This window comes from Anoplopoma fimbria, chromosome 15 (assembly GCF_027596085.1).
Source record: "Anoplopoma fimbria isolate UVic2021 breed Golden Eagle Sablefish chromosome 15, Afim_UVic_2022, whole genome shotgun sequence".
Lineage (NCBI taxonomy): Eukaryota > Metazoa > Chordata > Actinopteri > Perciformes > Anoplopomatidae > Anoplopoma > Anoplopoma fimbria.
In genome coordinates, this window is record NC_072463.1 from 19796245 (window position 1) to 19812117 (window position 15873).

General features: G+C 41.0%; 2 protein-coding genes across 5 annotated transcripts; one reads left to right on the plus strand and one right to left on the minus strand.

The window, feature by feature from the left end:
- Positions 1-1043: 1043 nt before the first annotated feature.
- arel1 (apoptosis resistant E3 ubiquitin protein ligase 1) lies at positions 1044-13219 on the minus strand. Of its 4 annotated transcripts, none has more exons than XM_054613706.1 (22): positions 13141-13180; positions 12136-12365; positions 11484-11652; positions 9645-9865; positions 8983-9054; positions 8500-8726; positions 8160-8397; positions 7876-8045; positions 7539-7719; positions 7179-7420; positions 6948-7025; positions 6723-6864; positions 6517-6638; positions 6326-6401; positions 6041-6150; positions 5770-5949; positions 5330-5455; positions 4722-4851; positions 4550-4608; positions 4372-4461; positions 4107-4282; positions 1044-3404 (listed from the first exon to the last, which is right to left on the minus strand). In XM_054613706.1, exons 2-22 carry the CDS (start codon positions 12281-12283, stop codon positions 3302-3304), a joined length of 3060 nt encoding a protein of 1019 aa, XP_054469681.1. In that variant the 5' UTR covers positions 12284-12365; positions 13141-13180; the 3' UTR covers positions 1044-3301. The 4 variants fall into 4 exon arrangements, with proteins under 4 accessions (XP_054469681.1, XP_054469680.1, XP_054469682.1 ...); XM_054613705.1 differs by lacking the exon at positions 13141-13180 and adding an exon at positions 12874-12957; XM_054613707.1 differs by lacking the exons at positions 11484-11652; positions 12136-12365 and having other exon boundaries at positions 13141-13219.
- Positions 13188-15701, plus strand: fcf1 (FCF1 rRNA-processing protein). Its single transcript, XM_054613709.1, has 8 exons — positions 13188-13289; positions 13771-13835; positions 13961-14032; positions 14131-14279; positions 14401-14473; positions 14572-14659; positions 15221-15315; positions 15459-15701. Exons 1-8 carry the CDS (start codon positions 13287-13289, stop codon positions 15505-15507), a joined length of 594 nt encoding a protein of 197 aa, XP_054469684.1. The 5' UTR covers positions 13188-13286; the 3' UTR covers positions 15508-15701.
- The last annotated feature ends 172 nt before the right edge of the window (positions 15702-15873 follow it).

Below are 15873 nucleotides of genomic sequence, written 5' to 3' on the forward strand. Positions count from 1 at the left end.
TTCCTGGGGGGAAATTTGAGAGAGACCATTATGCAAATCCACAGGTGCATGCCAAGTCCAAATAACTGGACTCCTACCTCCAAGTACTTCAAGATGCCTTTTAGCCTGCTCCTGATAGTATTCAGACCACAGTGAGGAGACGCGCCAGGAACACGTGGGTGTAGCGTGGAGGGGCCACGGGGGCCAGCATGTCCACAGCCGTCAAGCAGAGCAATTTAAAAAAAAGTCCATTATCAGACACTGTATGACTCAGGAAGCAAACATTCAGTCAATGCAAGAGCATATTCCTATCACATCTTGTTCCGATACGGCTGTCAGTTATGCTACCATGGTGAAAGGGAAGGGAGCGCTTGTTTTTCAGTTAGGTGTTATCACATTTCATACACAGTACAGCTCTCAAAAAGACTGATTCCATTAGACCTTCAACTGCCGTGAAACCAGCAGGTTTGAATGAACTTTGTTTATTTTCATGTGTTCGTGACGTATGTATTGTATGCAAGTGTGGAAATGAGAAATGTCTGCACTTGGCACTATACTCTATGTGGTGAAGACTGAAATTGTGGAGGGTCAGCTGAAGACAGGGAAGCTCCTCATTATTTACCGCTGCTACACTGTCCCTGTGGAAGCCAGCGGAGGAAGCATGCATCCTCTGATAATGTGACACATGTAGAGACCGCCCTCTTGTGTCTGAAACATGTAATGTGCTGGCCAAGAAATGAAGTGAAACCTAAACTACTGAGTTTAGCTGACGTCTCTATATGTATTAATTTGGATATGAAATAAAAAAATAAATGTAAGCTCTCTTTTAATCAAGGAATTTGTCCAATGTAAGAAAATAGTGCTACCAGTGATGAGTCATTACATGCTACAATTGTTGACCCCAGTTTAGGATTCACTGGTCTTCATGCTCAGCAACACAAATCATCTCAAAGTCAAAATCTAGATTTGAAAGTGTAAGGAGGCTGTGTGTAATCACATGGTTCTCAATGCAATCCAAATATGATGCACAAAAAGTGAGATAAGGGGATGTGAATTTAGTCCATATTTTTTTATTCCCATAAACAAAGGACCTGCAGTGCAGAGAATCTCAAACATTCGCCAGCAGAGCCTTGCCATTTAAAAAAGAAAAAAAAAAAAATAGGAAAGAAAAAAAGTATCCCAGCTTTAAAGTCAGAGGCAAATATTTCACAATATCTACATTGCTAAAAGTCAGGTCACACTCAGGTCATCTAACCCAGAAACAAACCAAACATAATAACAAAGTAGTATATGCTCAAGAAAATCAAAACATTAAACAAGAACATAAAACTACAGGACAGACCTCCTTCATATCTGTTTATAATGGACATATCTAATGGATCAGCTAACACATGTAATGCTTAAACTATGTTTTACTTCTAGTAAATACGATATCAGCCATTGGTTCTGGTGCTGAAAACACACCCTTCATGAAACATTTTCATAAGCACTGGTCAACATTGCACAACCCAAACAAACACAAATCCATGGATCCTTCTAGAAACCTCATAACACTGTAAGAGGCCCGCTAAAACACAAGCAAACGCTCATCACATCCCGAACAGACACTGTGTTGACTCTGGTAAGAAAATGCAAAATATCCCAACCTGCTGCATCTACAGTCAGAATGTGACATCTTTGCCATTCAACAAATAATGACGTTAAATCTCTTGGTGGCTAAGTCAAGCTTTTACTGCCGACTGTGGGAATAATGTGAGGAGTGAACTTGGATGCAGAGTGCTCTGTGGGGAATGTGAACATATTCAAATGTTCATGTTCATAATACTAATGAGACGGATCATCCGTTAGCTTAACATCCTTTTTGCTTCTGGATCTAAACAATGAGTTTACCTAAACGCTCTACAAACCCTATGACTGGCGGCACACACTAGTACAATATGGCTACTAAATGTACTATGGAACAATAAAGGAATAGCTACACAATTATGATCAGCAAAAAAATAAAAAAAGTAGAGAGAAAACAACTCGGTTGGCTCAGGATATTGACAATAATAACAACATTCAAAATATATTGTTTAACAGTAACAAAGAAAAACTTACAGGGATATAATCTCCACTGATATAATGCTTCACGTTACTGAAGATGTGGGATAATATGGTTAAAGGTTACAGGACTGGGAGGAGGCAGCTATGAACAAACTGTGTAAGTAGACTTTAGAATATGTTTGAGGATGAATGAATAGGTGGCATAGGAGACTCTGAGGTACAGGTTGTGAATAAAAAAGTGAAAAGGATACAGCATATATAACAAAATGATTTGTTATATATAACAAAATGATTTGTTATATATGGGCTCTCCCCAACATCCACAGTGACCTCTGCATGTACTAGTAGAAATGCTATAATAAACCTTTTACTTTGTATTGCCCACTATGCTTCTCTCACCTATGCACCTCTCTGGATACAATCAGATGCATAATGCATGAATAAGGCAGGTTATAAAACATAACAAAAATATTAACCACTCCAGACAAACATAGTTTCAACAGTATGGGTCAACACAAATATTTTTTTTTCAAGACGCAATAAGTTAAAAACATGTATAAACAATAGAAATTACTTGGCTTCTTTTAAAACCCATTCCTTCTGAGAGAAAAAAAAAAAGAATACAAATTATATAAACCCATCAAACGTGGAACAAGAAAGAAATCCCTTCACCCTTAAAGTTCAAACCAAAAAAGGTAATGTGATGAGAACATATGTATACACACTAGTATGTACAAGTATTGGAATAAAAGAGTGATATTATATATTTACAAACACACATCAGTCCCTGATCGATTAAGGCCAAAGTGCTGTAGATGTCGCCCACATCACATGTAGGCCGTGGTTGCACTTAAGTGTTCCTCAGTTTGCCAAATGCAAAAGAAGCAGTTATAAAGTAATACTCAAGGCCTTTGATCTAGCATATCTTGTCTTTTAAACATATAAAACTAAGCAAACTTTAGCATTAAGAAATACAACTAACCCAAACCTCCCCTTTTTCAGCAGTTCCTGGTTTCCTTTTTTTACAAAAGCGAGATATTTTATATACATACAGTAGAACGAGAGTTCATATGTAGAGTTCCGGTTTGAGGACAGCCTTCTGGGACTTCCTGTAATGCCCTCTCATCCTGAGAGAGTATCTATAGGGAGTCTGGGTGATGCTCTGCCAGGAAGCCCACTTGCTAAATGCAGATGAATGCAGGAAACTGGTGCACTGGAGTGGGCAGTGCTGGTCTCCGCTTGTACAAGTGGAACCACAGTGCCAGTGATGGGAGAGTCAGAGCATGCCGAAGCCCTCACTGCCCTCACTGATGGCCAGCTTCAACATTTTGTGCAGTTCTTCATAGGAGTCGTACGTTGGGAGGCACAGCTGGTTAAAACTAGACAGGAAATTGGACAACAGAGTCAGCTAATGTATAGATCCCAAATAAAGCATTTCTGTCACATCTTTAGATTAAGCTCATTGTCACGTATAATTGAAACATTTGTGGTAACAAATGTGATAATATTCTATAATTTTCTTATTAATGAATCCGATGAAAAGACCAACAATAACTTTCTTGTACGTATTTCCTAGCCTGAGTAGTGTATTCCTCTGTGGCCAAAATCACCTTTTTTGTTATTATTCTTTTGGACATTTTATGCTTCTACAGACTAAAGAGGGAGCGATAGATGCACTAAAGGTAACCGGACAGAATTGGACCAGGACAGATCAACTTTGGACTTGATAATGACGTTAGAGAAAAGTCAGGGGTTCACCAAACTGATTAGGATACATCATCTTGTCACCATGAATTTCTAAGAGAAAGTTTGTGCAAATCCATCAGGATAATGTTAAGATATTCCACCATAAACATTAAACAAGGGAACTGCTGGGACTGGATAAAAAATTGGTTATTACCAAAAATCTGTGTACATTTCATCCTCTGGAGATCATAAATGTCTGTAAAAACTTCCATGAAAGTAGTAGTTGTTGGGATCAGTCTGGATGGAGCATGCATTCAATTAACAGACTGACCTTGCCATCCCTAAAGCCTAAAAGTCTCATCCTTTAGTAAATCTGCCAGTGTTTTCCTACTCACCAGGTGTGTGCAGTGGGCAAGGTGCTGTGTGTGGGGGCAGCGATGATCTGGAAGGAGGGGCAGAGGGTGTTGAATCCCCCGGGGGGCAGCTGAGAGGAGCCGGTGGTGAACTGTAGCAGACGCGCCAACTCTTCCTGGGTGAAGCTGGAAACCACGGCCCAGAACCACTTCATCACCTGTCAGAACGGGAAATCAACAACGCTCAGACATTGTGATCAGCGGCCTGCTGTTGGAAGAAAACGGAGACGCAGTTCCCGTGACATACTTTCTCTCTGAAGTGCCACGATCCTCCGACAATCACAGCGTGGGCCTTGAAGTCCTGCACGTTTATATCGCCGGTGCCACACATCAACAGCTGAATGGATTAAAAAGGAAAACAAGTAACAATTACCCAGCAGCTTTTTTAAAGATCAACTGAAATGCATTATAATCGTCACACATACCTCCAATTCATTCTCATCAAATATGGCTAGCAGGTTTTCTGGAACCAGTTCGTTCAAGCCTGCAATTGAAAAACAGGAAATTACACTAATTACATGCACATTACCGGAGATCTCAAATGAGAGGAATTGGCAGGAAAAGAGTGTCAGGCTGCAGCTGTTCTAGTTTCCTCACCTTTCAGGAAGTGTTCCACCTCATCTCTCACCTGGCTGGCGAGTCTGTACTGGGCCAGCAGGTTGAGATAATGCATCTTGTTTTCATTGTTAACAGCGATCTGAGCTCCCCCTGATATTAGCTCCACCACCTGGAAGAGAACATGTGGCCCAATATAAATGTTAAAGAGCACATTTAAAGCCCAAAACAGAATAAGTGTGAGTCTTTAAGAAGTGGCCAGTAGAGGCAAGATGGCAGAAACAGGATTGTGTGTTTGGTGTCAAACAAACCTGACAGCATTTGCATGAACGGACAATTAATCTAAAAGTAATTAAGAGTTTGGAGCATTATATATGTATCTAATTAAAAAGGAGCAGTTTGGACTCACTGTGGGAAGTCACACAGCCAGCTATTCTGTGGCATTTTATAACAAGCAGCAAAGTTCAAAAAAGGCCACGGTCGTCAAACTCTCCTCGTCCACCTTTATGTAAACTAACAACTCCCCGTCTTTAAGAAAAACGCTTGCCAAAAGAGCAATGTTTTTTCTTTTGTTTGGTTTATTGCTCCTATCTCCGGTGAAATTACATCAGTGAAAAAGGGGGAGGTTGGTTTCCAAAGTGTTGCCTCACCTTCTCCAGCTGTCCCGACTTGCTGTACTTCTCCTCGGCAAACACCAAATCCATTTCACTCACGTCATTGTTTAGGATGAAGCAGACTTTAGTTTTGTAGAACTCCTGATCATCCGTCTCAAAGTACTGTGCGTGGAAAATGAAACGAAAACACAGGAAAACGGCGTTTTCTTTAAATAAACATGGCATTTCATCATCTTGGTGGAAGGATCAAAAAGATGATTGGGTCGGCTTTAGTTCTCAGCTTTGAAATCTAAAGAAGTTGGATAAACAGCAAAATACGCTGGCTTGTGTTCCATGAAATAAATCATGCCAAGACACAAATCAGATTTTTTTGGCATTGTGAGGAATGTTGAGAAGTTGATGAGACAGACCAGCTGACAACAGAGGGTAAACAATAAAAACCTTCCAAAGTCAGAGAAATGTACTGCGTTCCATACCTTGTAGTTCATCCTGAGGCCAATGATCTGGGCCAAGAAGGACCGTGTAAAGCGAGCTCGGACCAGCTGTTTGTAGGCCCCGCCCAGAGCGGACTCATACAGGCACTTCCCTACGACGCGACCTGCAAACTCATACATCTTTAGACGCAGGTGGGGTGGCCGCTCAGCGTTTGGGTGCACCTGGAAAAATGAAGATGAATGCACCCTTCATTTTTTGACATGATAAGATAAGTGGTTTTGAATGTGGAAGAAGGTGCAAAGACTAACTTACCAGGCCCTGGTTGTTGTCGCTGAAGCGGGTGAACAGTTGGTTGGAGGTGTCAAAGAGGGTCTTACAGACCAGCTCAAACCACTCCCTGCGAGGCCCCCCCCAGTCCAGAGCTGCAGAGAAAGATGTGTCTGTAACTTTCATTCTGATGGAATTTTAAGACCTTTTTGGTTTTTAAGTGCTTGCTGCAACAGCAAAAAAGTTCAATACTGAATTAGAACTCATAGACTTAACACACACTGAAGACACCATGAAGCTTCCTTAACTGTATTCAGATGTGTTGTTTACCTTCCTCATCCTGAAACACGACCTCAAAGTTCTTACTCCAGTCTGACACCGAGAAGTTCCTTGTAGCTTTCAGGGACTGAGCAAAAGCAGGAGGGACAGACAATGGGAGAGACAAAAATCATCACGATTGCTATTAATAATCGGCTGATTTCATAATACGCAGATGTATAGTGCAGTAAAGCAGCACTCACTGAGTCCAGAATAGTGTGTCGAGTGATTTTTAGGCAGGTCTTGGTGCGAGGTCTCTTGGAGTGAATGTGCCTGAGTTCACGTTGAAAGAAGTTCACCTTGTCTTGGAACGTTTCAGATCCACCTGTGGACCAATACCATCAAACTACTGCTACAGTCTCCACAAAAGACAGTATTTAATAAAGTGCAGCTCAAGACTGAAACATACCAATGTTCTTGTGCAGGAAGCGAATGAAGGTGGCAGCCATGATGTTCCTGTCTTTGCAGCTGAGCTCCACAGGAGGCTGTATCCCGTCATCCACCACTAGAGTTAGGTTCTTGTGAACCGGGTCAGGACCAAAATAGGTGAACTGAAAAGCGAGCAGAAAATGACTGTGAGAATGGCAATTCACATCAAAGTGGCCTGTTTTTTCTGACAAAAACTTTTGCTTACTTTAGTTCCGGGACATACTCGAAAGGTGAAAAGGCGCCATGGGATAATTTTCAGGTAGAACTCCTTCACGGATAGTTGCTGTTTGGCAAAAAAGTCCAAGTCAGTATCGTCTTAAATTACCTCGCGCTCAATTCTACCCTCTCAAGTACAACATTTCTTACTTCCTTATATCCACAAACTCAAAGAGGAAGAGAAATCCTACGAATGAAAGGTTATACCCTGGCCACTTACCTTTGGCGATATGTAACAGTAGACCTTTTTTGGTTTCTTGACCTTCTCAGGTTGTCCCTCCACAGGAGAGTCGTGCTCGTCCTCCTCCTCTCCCATGGAGGGCCTCCTCTGGGGAGCCAGTAAAGAGGAGGCTGGTAACTGCCATGAGGAACTGTAGTTCCCATTGCTGTAAAGGTATGCCTCAAAGTAGATACTTATGCCTGGAGTGGACACATTCTTCTCCACACAGGTCTTCTCATTCTCTGTAGTATGCAATGAGAGTATGAGTATTAGGCTTTTAACAGGCAAGTACACTGCATTTTTATGCCGCGATTTATTCAATAGCGGTGTATTTTTCTTCTGCATGTGTAGGCCGCTCACCACTGAGAACAATAATGTCAAATTCCCCGTTGCTGAGCGGCTGGTCCTGGTAGGAGATGCGGGCCCTGAAACAGCCCGTCTTCCTCAGAGTCATTTTCAGCAGAACCTGGCACTGCTGTTTATTGAGTGACACTGACTTACTGTAGTAATCCTCACTACTGTCATCGTCCACCGTGCCCAGCTGCAAGAACAGGAAAACTGAAATGAATCCCAGCTCAGAGCCTGTTCTGCCACACTGTAAAGCTAGCGGATTGTGCAATTTGCGAGCAGAAAGGTGAGAAGAAAATCTTCAAATTACAGTATAATGGATAACAGAAAAAGGGGTTTGTTCCCTTACAGAGTGCACATGGACACTGTAGTTGGCTTCATCTGTGAGAGATGTGGAGTTACTGGTGGGGTTCCCATACTCGTCTCTGGGCTCAATCTGCAAAGTGTGCTGCTGGCCGTTTGTTAGCACCAGGGTGGAGAAATGGTAGGCTATCTTGGTTTTTGATGGAACAACCGTACCTGAAGTGAATAAAAGGAACAGAAAAATACTTTATCGGTAATACAAAATTGTCCAATCAATAATCACATGCAGCAAAATACGAGTTGGATCTGAAACACACACAGAAGTATTACCTGGCTGAAATATCTTGTAATAAGGGCTGTAGGCCACATTGAGGCCACCAAGCTTGACAGCAACCTCATAGCGTCCGGCCTTACGCACAGTGAAGGCCATTTTTACTACATTGGACTCTGGTTCTTGCAGAACCTCCTGTGTAACAGGGATGTCCAGAGCCAATTCGATGTGGGTGATGTTGACCCTTAGCCCGACAGGCCGGTGGGCCGGAAAAGGCTGGCCATTCTTATAGAACAGCTGAAAAGATGGAAGCACAAAAGAGACCACACAAGTAAATTTAACACTTCTTAACACGGTTTTGCCGACCAAATATTCAGCACATTAGGAGTCAAGTCTCACCTGGACTCTGAAGCTCATGGTCTGCCCCACTTCCTGTGGTTCCTTCCAGTCCCAAGACACCTTGCAGGAACGTGGGTCGAGGTAGTTGCCTCGGACATAGTCGTAGATGCTGCGGTCCCCGCGTCGCCCTGGATCCTCATTCTGCAGGAAGCTGACAACCCTCGCTGCAAGCTCACAGAGGAACTTGATGGTGAAGACAAACGCTATGATGGAAACAGTAATTCCACCTGCCGCAAGAAGGGAAGAACAACAGGAGGCAATTTGTTTGCAAGTACATGCAGGGTATTTATTTGCTTTTGAAATAAGTTGGTTCACCACTAAAACAGAGCAACATTTAAAGTTTGAAAAGGGTTTATGGCTATACTTAGGCTATTCAAATACTACAAAGCAATTTGTAAAACCGGTAGTACTGCCTTACGGTGCTTGCAGGAAGAGAAAGAATGAGTTGCGTGCAGCAATGCAAGGAGCTGACACGGGACTCACCAATCACGTAAAACATCAGGTCCCTTATCAAGAAGCACAGCGCCACAGTACAGCCAAATATGAGAGCACCCGCTGGAAAGACAAGAGGACATTGTACCAATGAATAAAAAAAAGAATAAAGACGATACACACTTCCTGGTCTGAGCCTGCAGATTACATTTTGATGGTTTACCTTTATTTCCTTAAGATATTTTTTTTATGAACCCCAGGATCGACATCAGCGCCACTATATTTTACATGATGTCATGTCAAATGAAGCAACAACAAAAGCCAAGAAATGGTGTAAATGGTGTGGCCAGTTTTAAACTTTGGTATGCATGTTTAAATCCATACCCTGAGCAAGACTACAAATGTAACACGTCTTATGTTGTGCAATAAGTATGGTATAAAGTGACAAACACATTTTGTTTCATATAACCCTGAGACAGAAAGATAAACCGATGTTGGGCTGCACACAGAGATGAAGCAACACTGAACTTCTCCATTACAACATTGAGCTAACCTCAAATGATATGGGACTCTTTTAGTAAGAACACTTACAATTGTACAATCCACCTTAAATTAACATCTTATATCAAAATGCCTTTTTAATAATATTTAGCGGTGGAAAAGCAACTCAAACTAAAACCAGTCTAAGGCAGTAAAAATGATCAGGATCTCACCAATTGTCCACTTCTCATTCAGACGCCTCACAGCAAGGCTGTGCACCAGCCGGATCTCGTAGTCCTGGTCTCGACTCCCCCTAGAGTTCTGGAGGATCTTGATGCCCGTAGATAACCTAATGTAGTCTTCGTAGTAGTATCCCCAGCCAGCTAGAGACAGCTGCAGCTGACTGTCAAACTGAGCCAGATCATCCAGATTCATACAATGCAAGTTCTTCAGTCTGTAGTGGAAAAACAAAAGTGAAAGTATATGTAGTAGCTAATTGACAGGAATAGTAGCGTTGCTTTACTTTATAAGTACAGCCTTTATAATTACAACCCTAACATGACTGCTAACTCCACGTCTATTGAACAAGACTGCTGACTGCACCCAACAGGTTGACCCACACACAAAACAAACAGTAGTTTTTGTGCAACTCTGTACAAACGTAACCTCAATGTTATCAGCTAAACTCGTCAGTAATGTCAACAGGGTGTATTGAGACGGTGGGACAAGCCTTAACAAAAGACTTCAGATTGAAGGATTACATGGAAAGGTCTATATATCACAGCAGAGAAAAATGCTAAGCAGATAAATGCTGGTAACCATTAGAACTGAAACATGATCTTGCATTGCAAAAATACAACCTTTGCTCTGGAACTTGCTTGTCTGCAATTAACCTTTCATTGTTTGGTTAACATGGCTAAGATTATGGCAGCACACAATATTATCACAGAGCACACAGCAGTGTTAATAGCTTTAGTGATATTTTTCATTTTAAAACACATTTTCTATCCAAATTGTAAAAAGAAAAATGTAATTTTGTGAAAAAAAAAGAAAGAAAAAAAAAAAGAAAAATCCATTTGTGTATTTTCTCGGCAAAAATACATTTTCTCACAAAGCTGAAGTATCTGACATTGCCTTCTTCATCTAATACCATGCAAAATGTGAATTTACCAGCATAGTGCTGTGCAGAGTTTACAGTGTGTGGCATGATTGCTTATCTACACTGTTAGTGATTGATTACTGTGATAATAACATTTTGAAAAATCATGTTTTTTTTAATTCAAATACATAATTGTATCTATTCTATCACGTTATTCATAATCACACTATTATCTGGGAAGCAGTGTGAGATGAATGTGAATCTGCCACCAATCCCAATTTACAGTATTTTTTTTAGCCAAAAAATTCTTGAGGAGATTATCTTCTAATACTACACAGTTTATCACTGAATGACTGAATGAAGCGCTCTCATAACTAAGTTATCAATAAAGGTTTAAAATCCAGTCGATCAAAAGTGGCAAAGGGAGAAAAGCAATAGCGTGACGGACGTGACCTTCAGAAATGTGACACTGTGTCCCTTTACACATTTCAAACCGTTTTACCTGAACACATGATGACTATGATATGACAATGTGTTTGATAAACCACAGTTGACCTTGTTGACTGAGGCAGCATTTCTATCAAACAACAACTACTCATCATAGCAGGTTCTGGCTGCATCAATAGAGCGCACCCAACGCACATACATAAACACCTGCATCGCTGCAGGGTCTCACACAAACCGTCTCTAAAGAATACTTTTTACTGCAGTGACCCTCTGAAACACTGCAGCCTCCACATCTCAGTGTCAGCAAACTCATGACCAGACATGAATGGAGAGGCTGCCCTCAAGCGGACACATATAAACATAGCTTGTGTTAACTAGCATAAACATGACCACATAACCAGTTCAAGACATAGAAACAAAACAAGATCTATACTGAGAAAAATTACCATTTATGACATGCCAATAAGAAATTGTTTCCAAATAAGAAAAGCTATTCATGTTTAAGTTGAGCCCCTTCATTGCTTACGTATGGTAATAGTGCCCCAGGTTCTGGGAGCAAAGCCACTCTTGGAAGGCAAAGTCTCGGAGCAGCTGGATGTGGGCCTCCGCAATTTCCCTCCAGCGCTGCTGTTCCTTCACCACCTCTTCTAGACGACTCAGTACACTCAGACTCAGTTCCTCCAGTGTCTGTACATCTGGATGACACATGAACAGGACATCAAAATCCCCAATCACATGCATGCCAACAAATCAGCATCAGTAATGCCAGAGCACAGGCTTAAATACTGATGGAAGTCTATTATAACGAACATTTAAGCCCGGGTTGATTGTCCTTGCATGCAACGTGCATCTCATTAGCCTGAAAAAGACAAACCCCAAAAACTGGCCAGGGTCAAAGCAATGAGCGACACAATCTCCTTGCATTAACCAAGTTTAAGTCCAGTTAGACATGAGACTTATCCTTGGCATTTCTGCAAAAGCCCTGAGAGGTACTGGATAAGGTCAGAGAGACCATCCTAACCAGAAAGTTTTAATGAATGACCTGTCTAGCAGAAGTGTCCTTGTGCAGGTCCCTGAAGCTATAGCAGCTTACTTCACCGAGGATCAGACTACCGACCAAACTTTTACGCTGTGATGGCCATGCAAATCTCAAATGAAGATGAGAGTAAGACACTGACCTTCAAAAAGGTGCCTGTATTGAGAGAGGCTATGTCCTTGTAGCCATTCCTCAATCTGACTTTCTTTTCCTTTCTTCCAGCGCACTTCCCAGAAGAAGATCCACGACACTGAGCAGAAGAGGAAGGTCAGGAAGAAGCGGCGGTCCATCAGACCATCTTTCAGCCTTCACTCAGACCCCTCAGCGCTCAAAGAAAAAACTGCCACTCACCAGGGGGGCAAGTCAAGTTTCCTACAATTGGAGAAAAAACTGCTTAGGCTGAAAACAGCTGGACTCAAAATAATAAAATAAAAAAAAAAACAAGCTCTGAAATTTCAACAAATACATTTCAAAAGAGGAGCACTGGTGAAACAGCACACCTAGGGAGGAGCTTCACGATAAACATGAATATTTAAGTGTCACCTTGGAGAAGTGATGGCTGATGGGAGAATAACATTACATGTAATCAACAGCACTGAAATATGCATGAACAGCCTGTCTAAATAATGATCATAACACTCTGCATAGAGGTAAAGACAGTCTGATTACACTCTTAATCCAACACGGATGGGGATGAATGAACTGTCTAGCTCAGGTGTCAAAACATTTCAAAAAGCCATCGCTGTTACAAAACAACCACAAAGCTAATTAAATAAGCTGCCAAAGGTCAGCTTTAGATCACTGTACGGGACACCGGGGTGCTCAACATGAACAGGCTGAATGTGTACAATATCATCAATCCTCTCTGGTCTATTGTCACCTGAGAGAACAGCCTGGAGGCTCCTGTTAACAACTGTTAGCACCGTGCTCCATTAGCATTAGTTAACTAGCGAAAGACTGCACGATGCTAACAGCTAGCCAGTTAGCCAACAATGTCAGCGCATCGTTGGGACGCTCGTGAACGACCCGTGGCGGCACATCACGACACGTGCACAGGAGACCGCGTGCCACTACACAGCTACTCAAACCCAATGTGCACTTGTAAAAAAAAAACATCACTATTGTGTTATATTAACGCTGCATCTACCTTCGTCTGCTGGGCATTAGCTTAGCAGCCGGAAGACGCGCAGAAAACGTGTCGCGTTTTGATTACGTCACTAAGCGCGTCACCACAGCACACGAGGGGAAAAAAGGAGCAAGTAGCACTCAGATCTGTGATCTCAGATTTAAACCATGGTATGTAATCTCTAACTGCGTCTGAACCACGGCTTTATTGATCACTGATAGCCTTTATATGCTATTTTGTATATTATTCATTTGGTGTTGGAGCTTTTAGCAGGAAAGCCACTGAGCTACTGAGCTAGCCTAGCGCCCTGTGTCAATACATCAGCTACCGGAATACACAATGTGTCTGTCTATATATATATGTTATTTAGATGTATCAGTCCTAAGATCTTGATCTCAACATTAATGACTTTTAAACGGAATCGATCTCCTGAAAATGTTGCGAATTCAGTGTTTGTTTGGTAACTTCAGCTTCATGTCTAAAGAAAAGCTTCAATCATTTCAAGTTTAGTTTTTCAATGATTACCCATTTGGCTTTGAGAGATGGAAGTTGATGTTTTGTTTCAACAGTGTTCTCTCCTGCTCTGACACCAAATATACTCTTGATTGGTAAATGTTTGTCGTAATACATGTTTTACCTTGTTCAATCTAGGGGAAGCAGAAAACCAAGAAGTTTGCTGCAATGAAGCGAATGATCAATCTGAAAGATAATAGAATGTGAGTTTTCCTCATTGCTCTCCATTTAGTTAGTTTAACCATCTTAAACAAAACATTCATCAGCTACCGTATGCATGGATCTTAAAAGTCTGTGCAAGAACTATAACTCCTTGTTTGCTTTGTAGAAAAGAGAAAGACCGGTCTAAAGCAAAAGAGAAAAAGAAGAAAGATCCCTCAGCGCTTAAGGAGAGAGAAGTGTAAGTTTGGAACACAAAAGTTTGAATTAGATGATAAAGAACTTGAGGTGGATGGCTGCTTGATTTCTTTTCTGTTTTTCTGTTGACATTTTTTGCAGGACAAAGTACCCCTCATGCTTGTTCTTCCAGTACAATACTCAGCTTGGTCCACCATACCACGTTATAGTAGACACCAATTTCATCAACTTCTCCATCAAGGCCAAACTGGACATTGTTCAGTCTATGATGGACTGCCTGTATGCGAAATGTAAGGACTATTGTCAAGTAGTAAATATTAATAAGGTTTATAACCACTTTCTCAACTCCATTACTGCAGTGTGTATATATATATAATGATTCATGATAATTCACAATTTTATCCAATCCAGGTATCCCATGTATCACAGACTGTGTGATGGCTGAGATTGAAAAGCTCGGAATGAAGTACAGAGTTGCACTCAGGTACAAGCTGCTGAATATAAAACTGCACATAGGGGAATGAACTCGTACAATCCCAAGTTACCCTATTATAACATATTGTGCTTGTTTTGTATTTGCAGGATAGCCAAGGATCCGAGGTTTGAGCGCTTGCCGTGCACACACAAGGGGACATATGCCGATGACTGTTTAGTCCAAAGGGTCACACAGGTAATGTGCTTTAATGCTCAGTAGCCTCTATCAAGGTTTTAACGGTATGAGATTTTCACATTACGATAACAGTCCCAGAAAATGTCACGGTATTACATTATTGTGTAATAGAAATGAAGAATGTCAGATTACATGTTATCTGCACTGTAGCATACTGAATAACTGCTCAATAAAAAAAAAAACATCAGCTGTGAGCTTTTAAAATAATGTCGTATGATTAATAACAATTAACAAATACTGTAGGTGTACCACAGTGCAGCCAGACTGCTCCTGTCTGTACCTTCAACTCACACACTAACACACTCACTTATGTCCGTTCTTTCCGGAACTGTAGATAAACAAATTTACACTGTATGATACATGGTGAACACCAAAATAAGTAAAGTAATTGTCTGTTTTCACAGCAGACATGTTGGCTTGCCATAGCAGTAAAAGCACTGGTGTATTTGATAACATTGACGACAAGTCGTTATATCATTATAGTGGCTAAATGTACGTCATGTTGCGCTGTGTAGTTTTGTCACTTAGGTTTATAACAATAGCATAAATATATATCCACAGCATAAGTGTTACATCCTGGCTACTGTGGACAGAGATCTGAAGAGAAGAATCAGGAAGATCCCCGGTGTGCCCATCATGTACATCTCAAACCACAGGTAACACAGTCCCACTTTTTGCTTAAAATATATGTCAGCTTTTATCTGTGTGCATTTTTTTTTTTCATACAATGTTTGTTCTGGACTCTATTTTTAATTCTAGACTATTGTGGTTGTTTGTGTTTTTTATTATTTTCATACAGGTACAATATTGAGCGGATGCCTGATGACTATGGTGCGCCAAGGTTTTAACATTTCTACAGCTGAACTACACCTGTAAATAGACAAAGTTTCCTGTGTAATATGACTTTCCTTTTATGTACATCAAAAATAGTGTGAGGTTTGATTTGGTGGGGATGAGCTGTGTTTGATCTAACAGCAAATTACTTGTTTTGTTTTTCTTTATGAAACTTTTTGTTACAAGAATAAATGAACTTGTCGCATTGTCCAAGTCTTCGGTCTCCAGTTTTTCCCAACACACCAAATATGTAGAGCCATGTTTGCTGTATGAACAAAGATTCTTAATATACTATGGGAAAGATACACAAGCAATTTTTCGGTTTCATATCTTTACGCAGTTGCTTCTGTCAACGATTCTGTTTCGAGGTCTTTTGTTTA